The sequence below is a fragment of the Cyanistes caeruleus genome, chromosome 13 (genome assembly GCF_971803275.1).
Source record: "Cyanistes caeruleus chromosome 13, bCyaCae1.hap1.1, whole genome shotgun sequence".
NCBI lineage: Eukaryota > Metazoa > Chordata > Aves > Passeriformes > Paridae > Cyanistes > Cyanistes caeruleus.
In genome coordinates, this window is record NC_141713.1 from 12638242 (window position 1) to 12661393 (window position 23152).

General features: G+C 35.7%; 1 protein-coding gene across 3 annotated transcripts in view; it reads left to right on the forward strand.

Annotated features, from left to right (window-relative positions):
* Positions 1-23152, forward strand: part of LOC111934144 (protein unc-13 homolog A-like) — a 44461-nt gene that overhangs the window by 18514 nt on the left and 2795 nt on the right. The window contains exons 6-7 of one of the 3 annotated variants that reach the window (XM_086848914.1): positions 6140-6206; positions 8411-8533. In XM_086848914.1, coding sequence (XP_086705040.1) covers positions 6140-6206; positions 8411-8515 — 172 coding nt within the window. In that variant the 3' untranslated portion in view covers positions 8516-8533. Of the gene's footprint in view, positions 1-6139; positions 6207-8410; positions 8579-23152 lie in introns of those variants that run through there. The other 2 variants (XM_086848913.1, XM_086848915.1) reach the window with 2 other exon arrangements.

Genomic DNA, 23152 nt, shown 5'->3' on the forward strand with positions numbered 1-23152 from the left:
TACTTGCATAGCAATTTATTTTGTTTATTACATGCATACTTAATCAAATACTTTTCTAATGCTGATTTTGATGGCTTATTAATAAAGTTGAAAGATCAGTCATTGGCTATGAATAGAGAGATTCCGTAGGAGAATATTGAGTTCAGTTGATTGAAAAAACATGATTTTCCAATATATATTTGGGGAAATAAATACCCACATTTTTATTTTTTGAGTTGGGTATATTAGAAGAAGAAAAAAAATTTTATGATCCAACATTGGAATAAGTCAGAAATTGGAGACGGACAAATAGCTGCATAGTGCAAATCCAGGCAAAATCTGGAGAAATTCATAAAGTTTCTTTGAGTGTCAGATAGACATTGTTTGCTTTCTGGGAACAATCCAAGATGACACTTTGACAGATTCAAGATTGATTAAAAGCTATAACTTCACTGGACAGCAGAACAATGTCTTGATAATGTCCTATTCACATCAACATGTGTTTCCTTGTGTCACCTGTCTCCTGCCATAGCCTTTGGTCTTGTCAATCAGCTTCTGTCCTAATTGCATGTTCCTTTTGTTCGGATAAACATCTTGCAGTTTGGAAATCATTCATGTGGCTATTGCAACCCTGAGGAGATAATGTATCTTGTGGGGAGTTTCTCAGGTAGTGGCACTGGATAGTAATATCTTTATATCCATCAGAAAAACCTGGAAGTTACTTTGTAAAATGTTGATTTACTGTCTTGGCAGGCCTTAAAAAAACAGCAACTTTCTTCAATGCTGCTGTTCTATGGCAATATAGAGGGAAATAAGAGCTATTGCCTACTGGCACTGTATTAAGTGTACAAGATCTGTATCACAAGCTGTAGTTTTGATAGATCTGAATAACAGTTTACAATCCAGGTCATAGCTCTGAATGGTAAAAATTGCAATTTTAAAAGTTTAGGTATGGATTACTGTACATCTCTGCACGCCTTTTAGCATTAGGCCTGCAGTTGTAGCAGTTCTTTAGAATAAGATTTAATAAAAATGAACAAATTCCTCCAGCATAATGAAAACAGGATGCCACCCAATCTTGAAAACCAAACCTTTCAAGAAAGGGACACATTAATCTTTGAGAAGAGTTTATCAGATAACAAGAAAATCCCACAGTGTTGAATCAAAAATGCCTCTACATATTTTGAAGTCTAAACATTTGAAGTGGCCCAAAATACAGAAGTTTAAGTAGTTATTGGTTCCTTTTTCCAGTACTCATTCTCAGCTACATGGAAGAGTTTGTTATTTCTCTATCTTATATCTCTATCTCTATCTCTATCTTATATCTTATTTTATCTTTGATGAAAAAAAAAAGTATTTTGGGGGTCATATTGTAAGTCAAAACACTAAAATAACGTTACTGGAAAGCAAATGTTAAAGCAAGCTGGGAGTTTCTGAATCAGTTTTAGCAGACAGCAACATCCCATCAATAAGTCAGACTATGATCAGACTTCAGACCCATCTGAGGAGTCAAAAGACACAAGGGAGAAGGAGGTACTTGCCCCACAGTGTTAACTGTGCCCAGGAAGGTGAGTGGTGGTCAGGTGCAGTAATTGGTGGCTTATCTTTAGCAGCTGTGCACACTTAGCTCAGAGGTATTTCTAAAAGCAAGCAGAGATACATCTCTTTCTTCAGGAAGACGTGAAGACCAACATCAATGTGAATTATGCTTGTGAAAGTCTTGTGAAGAACTGGATGAAAAATTTGAAATGGAAAAAATAGGAGTTCTGTTATGAGGATAAATGCATCACTTCAGACTTTATTCACTTTTGACTCTGAGTCAAAAGATGTAGCTCTTATAAAAGACTCAAGTTCTTAAGGATTAGGTAAGTAACCTGTAAAAGAGTGCTAGAGGAAAAACTGAACTAAAGCAGATATCTAAGCATGTTTTAGTTTCTGTTTATGCATTGTTAAATTTTTGAATCTGAATGGCTAGAAAGCAGATGTTATTGCTGTAATATGTGTTTTTAGACACTTAAACAAGGTTATCTCTAAGAAATCAGAAAATGTTATTTCATTACTTACTGTAGTAATGTTCTCAAAATACAGACTGATAAAATTTAGTGCCTTGTCTCAAAGAAACTAGTAGCTTGTAATTTTAGTTTTAAAAACCACCAAAAACTCAGAACTGTAAACTATTTGAAGTGAAAGCTAGCACTAATATAAATGTATGATTGAAAATGATAATACAGCTACTGAAACTTACTATTTTAGACAATAAGAAAGCAAATAGAAACAAAAAAAATGTGTACTCAGATACTAAAGTTTTACTGTAGAGATGAGTAACTGGTTGCTGACTTATAGTAAGTTTTGTTCTCTGCTCTGTTAGCTTAAAGACTAAATTTTGAAGACCAACTTGAACATCTGTAAAATGGAACCTGTGTAGGTGCATAGATTCACTGCTACCGGAAAAGTATCTTGGAGGAAACTCTTCCTTCTTTGCCACTAACACAAAAAAATAGTTATATAAGGCAGTTGGGTAATGCTAAATTGTATTAATCTATGAAAGGTTTAGAAAAAGTAAGTCCTAATGTGGTATAGTTAACTGTGGAATGCCTAGATCACTTAATTTAGCTTTGCAATTTTACCACATCGTTAATTTCTTTTAAATGTGATTATAGCTAAGATGGCAAAGTACTGCCTACAGTTCTTAGTGTTTTACTAAACTGCTACCTTTTAATTCTTAGTGTTTTCCTAAGCTGCATGGCTTTTTAATGTTATAATTATTCTTTTATCTGTACTATATAATTAAGGCCTATGAAAAATTTAAAATTTAATTATTTTTATAGTCCAATAATCCTTGATGAGATGCTATTTCTATAGTTCCATATCCCAGACATATTTTCCATTAAAGATAGTGTGTCCTTCTACCAAGTGCATGCATTGACTTGAAAGATAGGGCTGTAAAGCACCTTGTTTTCAGCTGAAAACAATTTTAGTGCGATCAGCTTCAGCTGCTGCCCAGTGCTGGAACAAGGACAGGCTTTTGCAGCCCAGGTGTGTGTAATGTTGGTAATTTGGCTTTGGCCTGGTGTGCGAGACTATGGTAGCAACTGCACCAACAGAGATATTCACAAATGACTTGTGCTGCTGCAGTCTAAATGATTAACAAGCACATAAATCCTCACAAAACAAGTTTGGGATGTGTTACAAACTTACTTCTAATGCATGTTAAATTGTACAGGTTTCAAAAGTTACAGCACTGAAAGTGATACACTTTAAAGTACTATTCTTTGTATTCTAAAATACAGAGAAGCTGTTATTCATCTTTCTTTATTCTTTTCTATCCCACTCCTGAGCTATAAAAGAATGCAGAATAGAACTCGAAATTGTCATCAGCCTTATCCCATATTTGTACAAGATTGAGCATTACTGGAATTTTCTGAAAAGTACGTTTAAAGGAGAAAAAGAAAACTAAACTTTTTTGTGGTAGTGTACTATCCTAGTATAAGTTTGCTTGATGTGTCCATTGGAGATTGATTTAAGCACATGATGTTAGTTTCAGCCCGACCATTGCCAGTAGGGAGTGGAAATTGCCAAATAAAAAATGTCATCATAGAGCATAATTATTTCAATTTTTCTTCCACAGTTTTCCAGTTATATTCAAAGCTGATGAAACTGACATTGGTGATGAATACTTAGAAACTAATGCAGATATTCAGGATTGCCTATTACAAACAAATAAGCATTCAGAAGATGTCATTTTTTTGTCAGTATGTGGCCACACTGCAACTGCTCTATAATTAACTGCCTTACAATGAAGTCTGTAGTGAGATTAATTTTACAAGAGGTGCCATGAAAATGCAAATCATCACTGCAATGCTAGAGCAATTTTAATGTATTTGGCCAGGAAAATGAAGAGGGAAAACATCTATTAAATAAAAGTGTCAATGTAACTTTTGTTTTCTGTTAAAAAGCCTTACCTTTTGATAAACGAGACTGAAAAGCCCTTGTGTTTATCTAGCCTTTGCATTCCTTGGCACATACCTGTTATTAGCTAGTAAGTCACTGCAACAAGACTGGTTATTTTGATCCTTCTGGCTAAGAGATGTGAAAGCCCACTGAGTTTGATGCATGGAGTGTCAAAACTTTGACCCAGGCTGCTTTCTGAGCTCACCAGATCTGAATATTGCTATACTTCTCCTGAGGTGTTTCTTGTAGTTCTCCTTGTCTTGTTGTTCTTGTGGCCTGCACAGCATCAGAGACCACAGCTGGGCATTATGTTGTAGGGGTGGTGAATCAGTATGACTTTTCAGGCACTCTTAAAGCATTTGTCATTTGTTTTTAAACTTTTTGTTGTTCAATCACAATATTACGCTCTTTTAATTATCAGATATGATTCCCTTGTTTTCTGGCTTAATGCTTGTGTAAAGTTCCCTAATCTGCTTCTGTTTATGTCGCTTAAAAAAATTATAGTAATGTATTTTCCTGGCACATATGTTCCTTCTGTGCAGTTCAGCTAGCAGGACTGGTCATTCCCAGCAGTATCTGGTGGGCTTTGTTACCCAGAATTCATGTAAAGCACATGCCATCAGAAGCTTTGTTCAGTATTGGTAAAATGTTTTCTGCCAGGTAACTAATTAGTTTCACTAGATCTGAATAGAAAATTAACAACCATTTGTCCAAACTGGACCCATCACTGTGTCATCAGGAAATGGACAGGTAGAAACTGCTCCTTGCTGTGTCTGTCTGAGTTTCTAATTGGCACAAGAAGTATTCAACTGCCTGATCTGATCACAGATTGGTGACTCGCTAAAAGTACTGCAAACCAATTAAACCAGTTTTTGTCCCCTTCTGTACATTATGTCTCAAAACTTAAGAATACTCTTTTCCCTATGTAATTTTAGTTAAGGCAGAGAAATCTTTCTCTCTGTTCCCTCCGAATCAACACTGACAACCCAATTTCCATCTGACCTTGAGGTTGATGACTCTGGTAATCCCTAAGGTTAATTATTACCAAGTATTTCCAGTCTAGTTAACAACTGCAGGACGGGGTGGACCAATTACTAGTATCAGTTGATTGATTTACCTGAAAACAAAAGAAGAGTTGTGAAGCAAACCAGCAAACATGCAGCCTGAGAGATGAGGGCAGGGGAAGACAAGCCTCTTCATACTTGGTTTGCATCATGTGCACTCAGCTATGCGTATCAGAGGGAACATTTTTCTCCTCAAATAAAACAGCACTGTTCCAAAAGTCCAAGATAATTAAATAGTAATGTGTAGGCCAAGGCATGGCACTGAGGTACAATATAAATATTCTGCAAAAACTTCACTTAGTAAACAGGCTTCTACTGTCCTCTGTAAATTATATGTGTAGAATTTTACCATATAATTTTGATTTTGCAACTTAACTGGTATTGTACAAGGCAGTGGCTTTTGAACTACTTAGAATCTTGCAGAAGTGGTGGAATCTATGCTAATTATTTTAACCTGTGCTTAATAGCCATTAATGGAATTGGTATTTTTCAGTTTAAGCCAAAATTCTTCACTGGTGTGGTGAAATAGCTGAAAAATGAGCCCTAATTATAATTAACCTGTGCAAGTGTGTAACTTCTGTGTGAGGGCAACCAAATATGCAATGGATTGTATTTCAAGGATTGGTTGGAATAAATACTAGTTTTCGTTTGGTGGTACTTTTTAGGGTGGAGGGAGTATTGTTTTTAGGTTATGTGGCTTCTCAGCAACTCCTTTAGTGCATTTGACAATGCCTTGGTGACAGTGTCTGTCTCATGAGGATATGCCTTCGCTAAGGAAGTTCAAAGGTTTCCTCTTTCTTCACTGTCTTTGGTGGTTTGGATTTTGTTGTTGTTTTCTGCCTCTCCTCCTGCTATTTGATGTTAAAGACCTTGTAATCGTGATTTATGAGCTGCTATAATTGGGAAATGTATTCCTTTGCCAATGTCCTTTTATACCATGATAATACAAGGAACAAGGATCATGTCTTTCTTTTCAAGCCAGTGAACTCTCAGCTTTAAAGGAACCCCCTGTAATCCAAAGGTGGTATTGTGAGGGTAGTGATGGATCTGAATTTTATCTATTTGGCCATAGATTTATTTTAGTTATTTATTTTGATACTTTTCTGTACTGAGTACTTTGGTTTTTTCCCTTCTTTTTTCTCCAGGAGAAATACAGATGAAGGTAATCGAAGTAATTTTGCAAAAGCAAGATGGGCCAGGGCTATTCAGAAGGTAAGAACTACTCTTAAAACTACTGATGCATCACTGTAATTTAAAAAATTTCTCAGTGTCAAGGATAATTCAAGTTAATGTAAGAAGGACTTGAAGATGCGACTGCCAAGTTTCTGGTAGTTGAGACAATTCCTTCCATTGGTTCTTAAATCTGTGGGGTTTCCTCACCTCAGGATTTTTTTATTCTGAAACAGAAAGGGGATGAGATTGAGACTTTCTTTAGTCTCAGAGGAGTGATTGCAGTTTGGCCATCATAGAGGTGTTGCATATTAATCCAGATACCACAATGTCAGGCATCTTTTTCTAAATATTTTTGATTCTGAGGAAGATCAGTACTTCATCGATTTTTAATAAAAATTGTTTAAAGAACATTTCTTCGTAGAATAAAAAACTTGTAAATTCTACTGATGATACCAGTGCCTCAACATGGATTTTTTTATTAGGTGTGATAATTAAGGGAAAATATGATCGCTTTATATCATTATTGACCATGTAAACAGACCAAGTATTTGCTTTCTCACTGTTGCTGTTGAACTGTGTAAACCACTACCTCACATCAGTGTTTGGGAATTCAGATGTCATTAATTTTTGCCCAGTCTTACAGCATTGACTGTAGTGCAGAACTGTTGTTGATAACTTCTGAGAAACACAGCAATTATGGCATTAGTGTGTACAGTGAGCTATGAAATACTGAAGTCACAGACTTCCTGTTTCTTTTGTGTGTAGGCCTTTTGGAAATACTGATTATTCTCAAGTAGTCTGCTGTTAAATATTGTTTCTGTTCTTTTATGGCACAGCCAAATTTGCTTACTGTAAATATGAGTAAACCCCATCTAAAATCCACCTTCATCAGTTTATTTTGAACTGGTTTTTTTCCTGCACTTTTGGGGACCAAGTCCTATTTATTTTTTATTGAATTCTCTTGTCTTTATGATAATCCATAAACTGCGCCTGTGTGAAAACAGTGGTGGGGGAAATCTGTTTATACTGGGGTGTTGTAGGAAGAGTATTTATCTGATTCATGTAATCTTGGTTTCTGCATCCAATTCTGTCACTGGTTTGATCTTTGCTTTTTTTCTGCTGAATGATAGCTCACTGAAGGAGACAGGAAGAATACTGGTCTGTAATTGAATACAATGGTCAAACAAGTCAAATAGTCCAGCTTTTTTCTTGCAGACAGAGGTCGCAATAGCCTGAAGATAAATTCTTCTGTGAAGAGTTTTCCTTCAGTGTGTGCTTAATTGCCTAGAGTGGAGTAAACTTATTTCTGAGTTTAAAACCAAATAACTAATACCCTACAATCAGTAACTTTGACTTGATGAATCAGCTGAATTTTGTTCAAATGTTTAAAGTATTTGACTACAAAAATATTAGAATTTTGTGTCTTCCCACTGCTGTTCTTCAAAGTAATTCCGAAGTCAGGAATTAGAAGATGGTAAAGTTAATACACATGAGCTGGAATCTTGGGCTCTCACTGTGCCATTAGATTGTTTTTTGTAGCAAAGTAGTCAAGATGTCTTGGTGCACTGACATAAGAGCAGATTGCTCAGCTGCTAATCCAGCATGAGTATGGGGCTGAAAGACGGTGGCAGTAATTGTGAGATTTTTTTAAGTATTTGAAGATCAGGTGGATGGGAGATGTAGACATATACTTTATATGAAACTCCTTTTGAAGAGGAAAATTTCTAAAAATATTTAAAAGATTCATTTACTTCTTGAGTTACTATCTCATTTTATTTCATTACAAATTAATTTAGATAAGGTTTTTCTTTTAATGAAGTTATTGTCCCTGAAATACAGTTATGTCTTTGGTCCTTTATGCTTCAACCTTGTGGTTTGCCTTGGACTTTTTGCCTTGTCTTTTCCTTCTGAAGATAAAATGGTTTTCAGAAACAGTACATTGGTATTATCTCATCATTGATTTAGCACAATTGATGTGACATTAAATGCCATTGTTTGTCCAGAAACTGAGCGATAATGAATCTCTGACAACGTCTAATCAAAATAAACTTTACACTTGCAAGTATTATTGGGGCTATAAAAGGCCATCAATAAAAGAAAACCCTCTGCAGCACAAGAAGATCAGAAGACTAAACAGTTCTGGCATATTTTGCAAAAGATACAGTACTCACAGAGCCTCATAATGGCGGCAAGCAAACAGATAAATTAAGTCGTTTTTGACAGAAAGCAATCTCTACATGTAGGTAACTGCTGTAAGATACTACTGCCACATGGAGGGAACTGTCTCTATCCATAAGGAGCTGGAGAAATACATAACAACCTTTGGTAATTGTGAGGATGATTTTTAGGCACCAAAGCAGGCATAGGTAAAGAATCAATCCCTGGAAGCCTTTAAGAACAGAGGAATGATAATTTTGGGCTTTTTTCTTTTTTTTTTTTTTCAAATATTCTTGGAGATTTAAGGAAGTGGATTTAGCTTGGAATAGGGGGAGGGGGAGTACAGTTTGCTCAGGTTGATGACCTTCAGGTATTTCCTCACAGATGAAACAAACATGAATTCTTACTGTAATAGAAAATACATTGGCTTTGGTTCCAGTCATAATTTTTGGAATGTGTTCTTTTAGTGATAATCTATGGAAATATGAAATTGAATTAGTCTGTTCTGATCAAATAAGAGATGACAGCCCAGTGGCTCACCAGAGGCATTGTAGCTGATGAATATTTACTCAAACATTGACTAGATAGGAAAAGTGCCAAACTGTTTTGGAGAATGTTTCTTTCTAGATAATAAATTGCCTTGGTGCATATTTGAAATAGTAATAGTTAAACCTTCTTGCAATTATGTAAGATCTAACAGTGCTAAGATAAAAGCTTTAGGGAAATCCTTCCCCTCTTTGAGATGGGAGAGGAATTAAGAATTTGAAGTAAAACCTAATATCAGCAAATAATAGCTTTTAAAAAGACAATGCAAAACTAGATAGGATCCTCAAATTGTGCTTCTGCTAATTGATTGAAAACAAAGATCTAGACCACATTTCTTTTAAAATAATCCAGTCCCAGTGTATATTTTTTAGTTTCATGTTCACTGTATTCCAGGAGTGGTGAACAGTGAGGCTTTTTAAATTTGCCGTAGTTTTTTAACAGCTTTGAAATAAGTCCTATGAAGTGCTGACAATAATTATGAAAAGATGCACTATGAGTTTTCTTTTAGCTCAATGTCAGCCATGAGTACAATCAAATGTGTTTTCTCCTCTTTCCCTTCCTACCCCAGTTGTATATGTCACTTTGATTATATCTTTAGCTACTAATCCTTAGTGAAGTTGAGACTGTTCTGCTGCTGAAATATATTCGAATAAATAAATGTCACCTCTCTGAGATGGGTGTGCTTTTTATCAAATACAAAGCATAGTAATTCATTCCTAAGGCTAACATTAAACAGGACACTACTCATGTAAGTTACCCTTTGTATCATTCCACAACTGTATTTATTGACAATAGAGAGTGTTAGAGACAAAATAAGCAGTGACATAGTGGCACTATCTTGACTGGTTTTATAATCTGGAGATCTGCAGTGAGAGTGGCACAGATCTGCCCTGGTAAATCTTCCCAACATGCCATATTCCTAACTTTGCACAGTGACCACAACACATCCATGGATCACTAATTATTCAATAAATTAACTGTATTGGTGTGTTCCAAAATTTAAAAAATATAAGGTGGAACTAAATACTCACTGTGGATTGATGTAATGCTGTTCTTTGTGATTTGTGGTGAATTCTGTGATGGATGCAGTGGTGATGCTCAGCAGCAGAGCGCTCACTAATAGAGAAGTTATCAGCAGCTTAGTTTTGTCAGCTCTATTGATTTACTGTCTTATTCAGAAACAAAACTTGATAAAATAATACTAAAGCAGATATTACACCATGAGAGCAGTGGGAATTTAAGGCTGGGAAAGCAGAAATCATTCTTTGTTTAAGAGCCATGGGGCTATGAGATTAATGCCAAACTTATCTTTAAAATATTTCAATAGGCCGAAAGAATTATTTTTTTTTTAAAAAAAAAGCAATCTTTCAGTTGAAAAATTTTTCAACCTTGTATTCCAAGTAATGCAAGCATTTCTTGAAGTGGAAACAAACAAGTATTTCCTTTTCACAAAGTATAATAGTAGATATTTTGCATTCTGATTCAAGTAAAAAATAATTATGTGCAAGGAGCAGTCAGCATTTTGATCAGGTGAAATGACTGTCAGCAAAGAAGCTGCTTTTTATAGTTTTGTGAATTTATTTCAAAGTTATTTTTTATTTTAAATTTTTATTTTAAAAAATGGCAACTGACAATTTGGAAACAGAAAAGAAGTGCACTTTCTTTTAAATTTCAATTAAATTTCATTTCAATTAAATGAGTTCAGCATTAGAGCATATTTGCCAAGTTGCAGATATTTAGACAATGATTTAAATGTTAATTGGTAGATGAGGAAGCTCAAAATATACCTGATAAGTTAAAGGAATTTCTGGGATGTCTTTGCTTTCTAAATCACATTTTTTTATATATATAGTATCTGAAGAAAATTTCTTACTGGTTATATCCAGCAGTCCTACTTCTGCAACACAAATGGTTTTGATTATCTTCTGTCTGAACTCCAAATTTACTCAAAAGTAGAAAGTCAGTGTGGGGCCCAACAGTCCAAAGATAACTTCATAGTTGGTTTTAACGCTTTCAAAAAGTGGTGTTTAGAAAGTTTATTTTGACAAAAAATGATACACTGATAAAGACAGAAATGGAAGATTGTGTTACACATGAATTCTGAACAAATGGATTTTATTTATTCTATTCCCTATCATTTCAGGTATTTATTTTTTTTTCCCCCTCTGGGATGACACCCTCTGAAAGTTTTTCGGGGAGAAAATGTTTTGAAATTTGATATAATTGTGAAAAAAATAAAATGGAGATGTCTTTTTATCTGAACAGTTCCAGTTAAGTTACTTAAAGACTTATTTTAACTTAGATCTTCCTATGGTATTGTGAGTTTAGATATTTAGTAAATAATGTAATTTACTGCATTCCCTCCCTGCCTTAAATCAATGTGGAAGTTGAAAATTGCTTTCCTCAATGACTTAAAGGTATTAAGTGTTATGGACTCTAGGAGAAACCTTTATGAGCTGCTGTATCATTATTTTGAGAATTCTACTAGGCAAGGTCAGAAAAAGGATTATCACTGCTTTTCTGTTCAGAAAGTGAGATATAATGATTCATAATAGAGGATAAGAAATCCAAGCTTTTGCTTTTGATATTATTATAGAAAATCAACAAACAGGAATGTAATGTGCTGTCTTCCACAGTTAAACTTCAGTTCTCTCCTTTGTTTGAGTTCAAAAGGGCACCATAGAACATTTTTTTCTCTTCCTGCTGTTTCAAGTAACCACATTTTAGCATTTTGCAGGTTGTTTTTGGACTGATGTTAAATTATTTATTATTGGTTTCATTGGTTACCTGTGGCTAATTCAATGTGTTACAGAATTATACAGCTCCTGGTGCATATTTGTAATTGAATTATGGAGTGTTTTGTGAGCATTTGAGAGAATGCTTAAAAAATGCTTCAGAAGACAGAAACTCAACAGGATTCTCATCAGAGAAAGTTTACAAGTGATAATGGATGTTTCACATACACCAGGAAAAATAAGCCAGTTAGTATGAATCAGCTGGGGTGTTCTTTATGGGCACCATTCTGTGGAGGCAAAAGCTGCCTTTCGGAATGCAGTGAAGATAGATAGGATTGTGAAGGCAAGAAACCATCACATTAAGGAGAATTGGGGTTGCTAGTCATAAGGATTGGCAGAGAACCTCTCACAATGCAAGAAAAGGAAAGAAGCCCTAGGATGAGAAGAGAAATACTGGGATAACCAGCAATCATTTCAGTGGGAGATCTGAGATAGGAGAGACAGCTGAGAGCAGACAGGAATGGAGCACTGATGAACTCTGAATCCTAGCACAAAGAATGACAGGTCATACACTGCAAAGCTAATGAATTATATTGATGGAATCTAAGGGATAGCTAGAGGGAGAAAGCCTAGGGGAAAAAAGATCCAGGAGAGTAAATTACCTTGCTTCCAGATTTATTATAAAAGATGTAACTTCACAGTTGTTGCAATCACCCATTTTCTCAAATCCTTGCAGCATCTGCCTTTGAGTTTCTACTTCATGGCTATGAGTCTTTCATGTGATCCACTCTCTACTTATTTTCACATTGGCAGGGTTGAATGTTTTAATTCACTACCAAATAATTTTTTTTTTCAAGTTTGGTGGTGCAGACTTTTTCTAAGTCTTTTTATGCTGCTGCCTCTTTTGATGAATATTGAGATGGCTCTTAATTAGCACTTTTAGTAGCACTGTTAAATACATACTTGAGTTTAAGTATATGACTGAGGGTTGTATTTAATGGAGATGCTGTAACTCTTCCACTCTGCCACTTCTGTGTCAATGAGCTTTACCCTGTTATCGTGGTTTAACCCCAGCCAGCAAGTAAACACCACAGAGCTGCTCATTTGTTCTCCCCCAGTGGGATGGGGCAGAGAACCAGAGGTTAAAGAGAGAGAAAGCTTGAGGCTTGAGATAAAGGCAACCTAAAACCAGTTTCCCAGATGAAAAGTGGCAACTGAGTCAGATTCTTCATTTAAAAAATGTTTCAGCAAGGATTCTACTTTCCTAGACAAAAAAACCATAAAGCAGCTTCTGTAATGAACACATTCCTAAAGAAAAACAATGAGCAAAATAGTCATAAGGAAAGAACACAATGTAGAATTAATTTTCAGAAGTAGCATATATTGTTCTTAAGTTACCATTTTAAATGTTACATATCTTTAGGTACTTGGTAAATCTGAATGGGGAAAAAGCTCACCTTTCCCTCCTGGGTAAAAAAATAAGATAGATTAAAAATTGGTGTTTCTTGATTTATTCTTCAGTTATTGTTGGGATTTTGTCCCCTGTATTTGCTTTTCAACTGTGATCCCATCTTATGATCCTGTCTGAAATCAAGGGGGCAAATTTTTATTAAATTGCAGCTGGCAAGAAGCGATTGTGTTTTCATTGGTTTCCTGTTCCCTTAATTGCTATAAAAAAATAAAAATCTTTAAAGTGATTTTATTTCACATAATAGACTTCAAGCTGCATAATTTTATAAACTTAGCAACTGGTTTTAAAAAAAAGTCTGGAAAAGTTTTAATGTGGGATAAGAAGTAGCTTTAGCCACCTTAGCTTCAGAATCTCCAAAACAATGTTCACCTGAAGTAAAATTTAAACCAGCTCACAGGTGCATTATGAAATGCAAGAGCAGTTATTTTCTCTTTCCCCCTCTTATTGCAAACTCTTCCTTTTAGCAGGAAACATTGAGCTACACAGTAAAGAAACAGTCAGTGTAGAGCAAACACCATCCTTCCTGCAGAAGAGCAGCTGTGGAGCCCTGTGCTGTCCCAGGAGGGGCGGGGGCGGCCGCTGCGGAGCGGCTCCGGGAGCGCTCGGTGCGGCGGGGCCGGCAGGGGGAGCGCGGGGAGCGGGCAGGGCTCGGCGGGGCTGCGGCTGCTCCGCTCCCGCCCCGGCCCGGCTGATTGCCTTCGAACTGACTGATTCCATTGCAGAATTGACACTTTCTGCCCTTCTTTGATACATGGGGAGAAACGGCTACCCCTTAAGCAACCTGGAAAGGCGATGTGCTGGAGAAAGATAGCTTAGTTGTATGACAGTTTTTCCAGCTGTTGGGCTGAAATCCATCATGAGATACAGATCACTTCAAAGTTGTTCTATCATTTTACTACTATCACTATTTCAATATAAGAATTTCACGATAGATACAGTCAAATATCATCTAAAATAGTTATGTTATTTAATGATGAGTTTATTACACAAAAGTAGTGATGAAAATTACTGCAGTATTTTCAGTGGACAGACATTTGTGAGAATTCAAAGAATCATCTCAGAAAGTCATGATCATATAATCCTGGAAATAGGTACAAAAAATACCTGTTTTCTCCATGAAGGTTTCTAGCTGCCCATTGGGCTTTGGTGTTTTTGTTTGGGGTGTGTGATTTGGGGTTGATGGTGGTAGTGTTTCCTTTGGGTGGTGTTTTTTTTTCTCTGTTAAGCTACAGGGTTTGGCTGGAATAGTGTAACAAGTTGCAACAACTCTATGCATATTGCATATGTACATTGAAATACAATACATAGTATTTCTTCCCTTCCTTCTGTGTGTGGAAGCTATTTCTTTGACATTGTGTTTGGGAAATAGAGTAAATCGGTGTGAACCCTGAGAGTTTTTCAAGCCCAGCTTCATCAACATGTCAGGTTACTGCCAACGCGTAGGGCCCGCACACGCAAACTGCTCCTTTGTGTTTGTTTTTCAAAAACTGATGGGGATGTTCTCTCAAGATGCACAGGAGTTTCATTCCAGTCACTGATTTACAATTATCTGGGCTTCCAGAACTGTGAGAACTTATTGTACAGAATTAAAGCCTCTGCTCAAAGACTTACTTTGGAAAGTCACCAACATGCTAGCTCTGTGAGAAGGGTGTGAACAAAGGTACATAACTTGGTGATGAATTTGGGTGGCTTCACTCATAAGTAATTAGTACATATTTATACATCATTCTTGGTTGGTCAGTATCATAACAACAGTCAGCATGTCTCTGGCTTGAAGTTCTACACAGAATTTTAACTTCAGGGAAGATAAGCCATGAGTTCAGAAGGTCTTTGGATTGATATTTGCTTTTTTATTTCCTTCTGAAATATCAATTGAATAATGCATCTGGTAGAGTAAAATTCCCTGCTTATGATGGATTAACAAATAAGTTGAATAAGTTCAGCTTTCAGCTGAAATATTCAGCATGTGGTAACACAATAGATGAGTATAAACAGGGTCAACACCTAGGAACTTCCTTGAAGATGGCAACATGAATCCAAGTATTCTGAGTTAATGTTATTGGCAAACACATTTTTTTTATTAAATAACAAATCTGTATAGTTTTCCAAAAGAGTTCTAATATTTACTGGTTTTACTATCTGTAGTCTTAAGGCCATTTGTTGAATCTTGCTGAAACTGATAGTTATTTCTAAGTGTGTTTCTGCTATGGGTGGGCATGCTTGACTAGGCTGCCTGGTTTTTCCTTTTTTCACCCTTCCATGAGCAGTCCTGTTGATTTTGAGAGGCTTTATTATTGCATCTTGTGTAGTTAAGAATATAGCACTGAGTATTGATGTCAATGGAGTATTTCCTATTGCGCACTTACAAGGAAATTTTATTGTATATTTTGTTGGCATGCAATATGGGAGTTTTAAAGAATAAATTTGATTCAGTTTAGACAGAATATAAAGTAACGGCTGCAGGCTAATAACCACAATAAGATATGAATAATCAAGCATTCATTCATCTGTTTCTGAACTATAAATCTAATTAATGGTATTTTTATAGGTTGCATTTATGTCAGCATGACATAATAAATATAATAATGGTCCATAATTATTTTTATAATTACATGCAACACTCCAAAATATTAATTTACAACTGTATGTAAGAGATCTGATTCTAGAACTTTTCCACTTATAAATTGTATGCAAAACAGTGTCCCAGGATGACATTACTAACAATAGTACAAGGATTGAAGAAAGTGAAAGCTACAACCAGTAAGTTTTAACTATTTTAAATAGAATTTGTGAAACACTCTTAAGTGCTGCCTTTTTACTCAAGGTATTATTTGAAGAAAGTAACTGAATTACAAGCTCCTCTGTTACAAATGTCAGTTCTTACAGACTATCCAAAGTTTGAGGGTTTATTTTTTCTATGGAAGAGATACATACTTTAATATTCACTATGGCATTCCAGTCATGCTGTCTCCCAAGATTAAAGAGGATAATCACATACCTGTGGGTTTAGCCTGTACGCATGTTTTGAGAAACACTTACACTTTGGCTGTGTGTGCACTTTGTAGAATGTTTTTATATAGACTCATTCTGTATGCATTTCTGTAGTTCTTCATGTGTCAGTTTTAAACATATTTTCAGTACATGTAAGGCTGCATGTGGCCTTAGACTATTAAACCTGTTTACATTTGAAAAAAACTCCTGATGTATTCTGTGCAGGAAAATTTAGTAACTGCCTGCACAATAATAATCCATTCTGCTATTTGACTTGCAGTAAATAAATGACTGAGTCCTAATGCCTAGGTATTAACTGGGGACATCTAAGTGCTTTTCATGGAAAGTGGGTGATACATTTCTTATGTGGAGCACCCTTAAATCATCATGGAATGATAGCTATGAAGGGTATTTAGCAGCTTCATTACAAAAAATTATCAGCTGTCGATGAAAGCACTGCTGGAGAAATAGCTACACAATCGTTCCTCCGGGTCACGTCAGACCGATAAATAAAAGGTGAGGGTAGAACACGGCCCTGCCAAGCAAGAGATGCCCTCTCCCGCTGTTCTCCTTGCGGGCACGGATGCGCACCTGGCAGCTCCCCCGGCGCACTGCATGTGTTGTTCCTGTGAGCGGCTCTGAGCGGAGGGGCTGCCTGCCACGCAGCAGGGCTGTGCCTATTGCAGCTGCTGCTGCATTCGGGAGCAGTGGCAGGAGAAAACAGCAGCGGGGGAAGTTCCCGGCACATAAAGCACCAGGATGATTACTGCTCTCTCGTGTTGATGTTGTTTTTGAACCGGAGTAGGACACTGACTACTGCTCTGCTATCACAGAGGAGAAACAACCCCGAGCTGCAGAATGAATTAGAAGCTAACATCACGATTACTCTTAGCTGTTAGCACAAGTTGTAGGAGAGGAAAAAAAAAATGGGAGAGGGAGGAAAAGAATCCCCATTTAATGCTGCCTAGGGAATACCGTGGAATTTAGAACAGATACCGTTGCAGACTAGCAGCATGCCTGACTGCACTTGACTTGAATCACTGGGAAGCAGCCTCACGTTGTATCATTTAAAGAAGGAAGAATGAAGGAAGGAAGGCAAAACAGTAATGGATTTGTGTACAGTGTTTCGGCATAAATGGAAAATAATATAAAGATGGTGGTATGTAATTTGTGTTTTATTTTTAAGAAGAATTTAATCCAGGTATGTATGCTCTTTGCATTTCTGTCTAGTCTACATACAGTTTTCTGTTTCCTTTGTTTCCTTTGCTTATTTTCATTCTGAATGTACCTCCCACTGTTCTTGCTAATGCAATGCATTGATTTGTAACTGATTTGCTTTCTAATGCTATAATGTTGATCAAACTGTCTGGGCTTCTGGAATTAACACTTCATTAAAATCTGGGGGAGGTTATTTTGTAAGGTTGGTAACTTCACAATTTAAGTTGAGTAAGACAGTATGGTATTGGATTTTTCAATGAGTTGGTATGTTTAAATTGATATAAAAATATAAGCAAACTAATTATATGAATACATGGTGAAAATATAGTATATTTTCCTTATTTATATGAGTACTTTTTGCCTAATTTGTGACAGGATTAGTAATAAATTGAGCTTTACAGATGCTTATGTATTTCTGGGTCTTGATTAATCTCAAAGATGAACACCCTGCAGCTTTCTTTTGAAGAGGCAGCTTGCTTAGACTACATGCTTGATTCTGTTCCACAGCTAAGTCTGTCTTAGAATATCCCCTATTATGTACCTCCTCCAAGCCACAACCTAAAAAACCACCTTAACTATTTAATATATTTTTGCTTATCATTTTAGGCTCAAGAAGATAACATTAATGTTTTTTCTTCTGCAATTTCAGAGGTCAATAGTAACTGAAACTAATTTCTTACTATGAAATAGATGGTTCATTTTGCTTTAAGAGGAAGAATTATGCAGATAAAAAAATATGACTATATTATTTACCCCTCACCTTTCTTTAGTCACCTGACTCCTTTTGCACTTTCTTATTAATATTTTCTTTCAGCTAACATGTAATAAGTGAGATAGAACACAAAGCTATGTGCCCTTAAACTAAGGACACAGATAGTTGTCTTATAATGCCCAGTAAAAATGTATGAAAACACTTAAAGCTTATTTGATTGTTCATTAATCTTGAAATATCTTAAAATACTCTGTTTCATTTCTAATTTTAATCCAGCCTAGTTAGAAGTAAGATTTTTTTTTAATAACATGTTGATCCAAAAAGGTTTCATATTAGTTCCAGTATCTTAATACTGTTGTTAACCCCTGGCTGACAGGAAGTCTTATGCCTTAAAACCATCCTTTGGTGTAATATCAATTGCTTTCTGATGTGAAAATAAACTGTCTGTAAAGTTGTAACTATTTTTCACATTGGTGATTTATACTTGTTTCCTGTTGGTGATTATATAAAATAGATGCTTTTCTTTAGCGTAATACACAACTATGATCTGGCAATTGAAAATGTAAGGTTACTTGACTCATACAAATGTTCTGAAAGTCAGTGCTAAATCTTAGCATCTAAATCAACATAGTGAGAAAAGCAGTGAGAGAATATACGTTAAATCTAAAAGCACTAAAAGTATACATTAAATCTAAAAGCACTAAGAATGAAAAGTAGAATTTAAGATTTAAAGCATGTTTCATTCATCACAGATTCCTTTTGTAAGGGATATGATGATAGAAATTATGATTATGAATTAAGACAGCTGTCATTGCAAAGAAAAAAGCCATGGTGCAAGACAAATGACTGTTCTTTCAGGGGAATATACACTACTTTGAGAGTTGTATAAAGGTTTTGTGCCACTATACCATTTGCTTGATCCTGCAGTGATGTCAGCACATTACCATAATGACTTTATATTGCTGTGAAAACACTTAGGAAATCTCAGGTAAAGTACTGGGATTCCAGAGTCTTGCACAGTAGGAGAATACTCATAGCTCAGAATATCTCCCAATTCACTAAAGCATCAATGGGAACTGAAATTTCCAAGTTTTCCTTTAACTGTAGTGTTTTGAAAATCCAGGGAAAATGTAGTATAATAGCTTTTTCCTTGTGGGATCATTAAAGCTCTGAAGCATAAACATTCTTTGGCACCTAAGAAGCTTGTTACACTGGTTTTGTTTTTCTCATTTGTGTAATTTACTTAGGTTGGTAGTGGAGGTTCTTGCTTTCAGGTAGAAATCTGAGCATCACAATTGTCAGTACATTGAAGCAAAGACAGCAGAGGGGCTCTTTTTAATAAAGTTTTTGCAGCAAATCTAGAAACATGTTTAATATCTGCCATCCTTATCAATGAATGTCATTTCAGAGTTAAGCATGGTTTCTATCTGTGTGTGCCTACCCATCCTAGTGTATGTTGTTGTCAACAGCACTTGTAGTCAGTTGTGCTTGTGGTATTTTTCAAATGCAAGTATCACAGATGTTTGATACAAATATCACTTGCTACCATTTATCAAATGAAAGACCACTCCATCAGAAACTTTCCTTTTCATAACTTCATGTTCTGAAAGTTTAATGTCACTTTATATAAAATAAAATAAGTTTACCATATTTTAGAAAACATGTAAGATCTCTGTGTGCAGAGGAGTGGAATCCAGAGGGCTTACTTTGCCCATATAAAGTTGTTCTCTTACTGTAAATATTTCCCTGGGAATTTTTGTAAGTACTTGAAAAAAATGTCCCCAAACCTTAAAGAAAGAAAAAAAAATCAAAGCTGTAGAGTGATGTAGTGCACACATGGTCACAGAGTTCATGGTAAACTCTGTCCAAGTAAGATCTAATTCAGGCAGTGAATTCAGCCCATTCCAAGGCTCAGGCCGGTACAGTTGGAGGATTAAAATTCTTACCTGGGAGAAAATTGAGGGTTTTTTTGGTTGGTTTCTTTAATTATGTTTTCTGACAGAATTACTATCCTGAAAAGTTGTTGAAATTTTAGTATTAAAAGAAACTTTGAATATACTTAGTATACTGCAAATATATGTAAATATATACTCTGCATATATGTTATGCTTCAATGGAAATTAAATCACTTGCGTTCCCAGGGTGTAATGTTTTAAATATCCTCTATTAAAACACAGGTAAAACTAAGGACAGAACTGAGATTAAGTCAAAATATATGTTGATACTTTGTTTTTAATAGGCACTAAATAGGTTTTGATTATTATACAGTAGCTTTTTATTTATGGCAATCTGACATAATAGCAAGCAGGTCTAACTAAGCTAATATGTTTGGTACTGACTTAGCAATACAGTAATGTCTATCTGTCAGCAAAAAACTTTTCCTTCCCCTTGTTTTCCATTCCTTTTTGAAGTCTGCATTTAAATAGGAATGAAGTACTTGGTGAAATTGTCTCAATAGCCTCAGTTGCCTTAACAAAACTTCACAGAGAAAAATGTAAATATTACAAATACAGAGGTGTAGAGAATAGTGTAACTCAAAATGGTAATTCTGCAACTTATTGTAAAATAGCAGGGTTTTCTTCAATTTGTCTGTCTTCAACAGCAATTGCAAAAAAAAAATCTATCTTTTACTGAACAAAACAAATCCTCTCTTTTTTCCATAGTGGTCATACTATTAGTGAGGAAGCAGTGAAGATGACTTTCTTAGCTTGCTAGAAATTTACCTTTTCTTCTAAGCTAATTCAAAGACAGTGTGCTTCTATACATTACAAAGTCATTTAATAGCAACTGTTTAACTACTGAGTTAATTCACTAGTGCACTAGTGAATTAGAATCTAGAATCTAGATGAGATTTTTGGGTTAGATGTTCAAAATCACAATGAGCCAGTCAAGTTTAAGCATGTGCTGTTTCCATCTGTTTTCCTTAAACCGTGTTAAATTGTATGCTGATGGAAGCGATGCATAACAGCTATGAATGACCAGTCTTGCAATATGACTGTTAAATTTTTAGATTGGATTCTGTGGTGTACCCCATGAATATGTGTGCAACCTCCCCAGGACAGCAGTAGGCCTTGTGGGTTAAAAAATAAGCAGATTGTAGGCTCTTACAACTGGGGTTTGAATCAGCAGTTTGGTGGTTAGTTTTACTTTTTACATTCTTAGAAATAGAGAAGGCAACATGTTCTGAGGGTGGTTAGATATCCATAAATAAAAGAGATATCACCAGGTAAATAAGCAGATATAGTAAACTTCCCAAATAATTTTGAAGAATAGGAACAGCTTCCTAGCCAAAGGGAGAATTCTGATAGCGCTCCATGCTTTTATGTGAATGCTGGAGGGGCTGAAGGGATAGGGCAGAAGTCTCCTGCTGTGAAAACCTAAGGAATTCTTGGAATCAAGAGTAATTAACCAAAAGAGAAAGCAGGTCTCTTCATTGGCCTCATCCCTGCCTTTGCCAGGGTCTTCAGGCAGGTCATCCACATAGCATATGCAGTGTTAAGTTTCATTTTACCTTAAGAGACTCACAAATTACACAGATTAAAAATGTCAGTAGTTAAGACTACAAGGAGAATTTAGGAAGAATATAAAGGAGCAGATAAGTGCTCTAAATGAAGTTCTTCTGAATTAGGTCATCTGAGATGATTGTCAGTATCATGCTCCTGTTACAGTAAATTCATGAAGCAGTGTGGAGTGTACACTGTATCACTTGTCAAAAGGAAGGGATCACAGGTTTCACCCAGCAGACCTGAGCTGAGGGCAAGTGCACTTATGTCAAGATAATCTTATTCCCAGGCAAGCACAAGACTCATAAAAGACCAAAATTAATAAATCTATATATCTGAATTCTGTTGTTGATTCCTTATGTTTCTGATGGTAAGAGAACCTCTCTTAGCCTCAGTTTCTACAGGAGAGTAGACTGTTTATACATTTTTTTTGTTATGTTTGATTAATTAATTTCTGTGGAGTATTTTGCATATCACAAAAATATGTTTCTGTCCATAGACTCTAATGGAGTCTTTGGCAGTAATAGAGTGGTACTGCTGCAGATTAAGACCTCTTGGTTTTGCTTTGATTCCCCTGGATTCATCCTGGTGTTGTGAACATGAGCTGTCATAGGATATTTTACAGAGAGAAACTACACTTCAGTCTCATCTTCTTGCCTGCCCCCTTTCAATACACACAGACCCCTTGTAGCTGACTAATAGTGTGAAGGTTAAGTAAGGCTATGGTTCTGCCTCCTTCTTGCTTTATAGGAGGACAGTCTGCATCCAAAAAGCTACCTCTTACTGGAGAGAGCTTCTGCTCTGCAGCTTCATTTACTAGAGCCTGAACAGAAGCTGAGCAGTGATCTAGCTATTCTATTTAAATACTGAAATTATATTTTTAAGATGATTCACTTCTCTTTTTTGATAAAAATTAAGGGTTGAATTTGTTAAAATACTTTTTTGAAATGGGGATCTGGTGTTCCGGTATGTAACTAAAATACTCTGTTTGCATTATTTAAAAATGTATCATTTTTAACTCAGCCCACTCCTCCCCCCTTCTACCTGACACATTAGTTTTAGACTTAGAATCAGATCCTTTATAAACTATGCTTCCAACTGACATTTTTATTTTGAAAATGCTTTGTTATCAACAAATCCATTTGGATATGCTTGGAACTGGTCCACATTATCTGTTCACCATCAAGTTGATCAACAAAATTATTTTCAGACTTCCTATGGGTCAAAAGTTTCTGGAAGTGTTTGTCCTTTATAGAAGGACCCCATTAAGAATTTATTTTAGCTCTAGTCTCACAATCCATAACACTTTCCACTTTCCTTCTCTGTTATCATCTAGCACATAGTCCGTACTTCACTGCTGTAACATTTCAACATCTTTCCTTATGCTTAGAATGGGTTAACCCAGTCATGTTGGACTTCATCATAGAAATTGTTTTCGTTCAATAAGCAAGCAAAGTGAGATGTTAAAAAATGAGGTCATAATTGTTTATTGGCAGACCTGGATGAAACAAGAAGCTCTCCAAATGACAACTTGCAGCTCATTCAAATAATTGACTTAGTTCTATGTGGTTCTTGAAAGACTGTTCCTTATCTTAGGGAGTTTTTACCTTACATTGATTTAAAATGTTAAGAGAAACCTATGCAAATCTTTA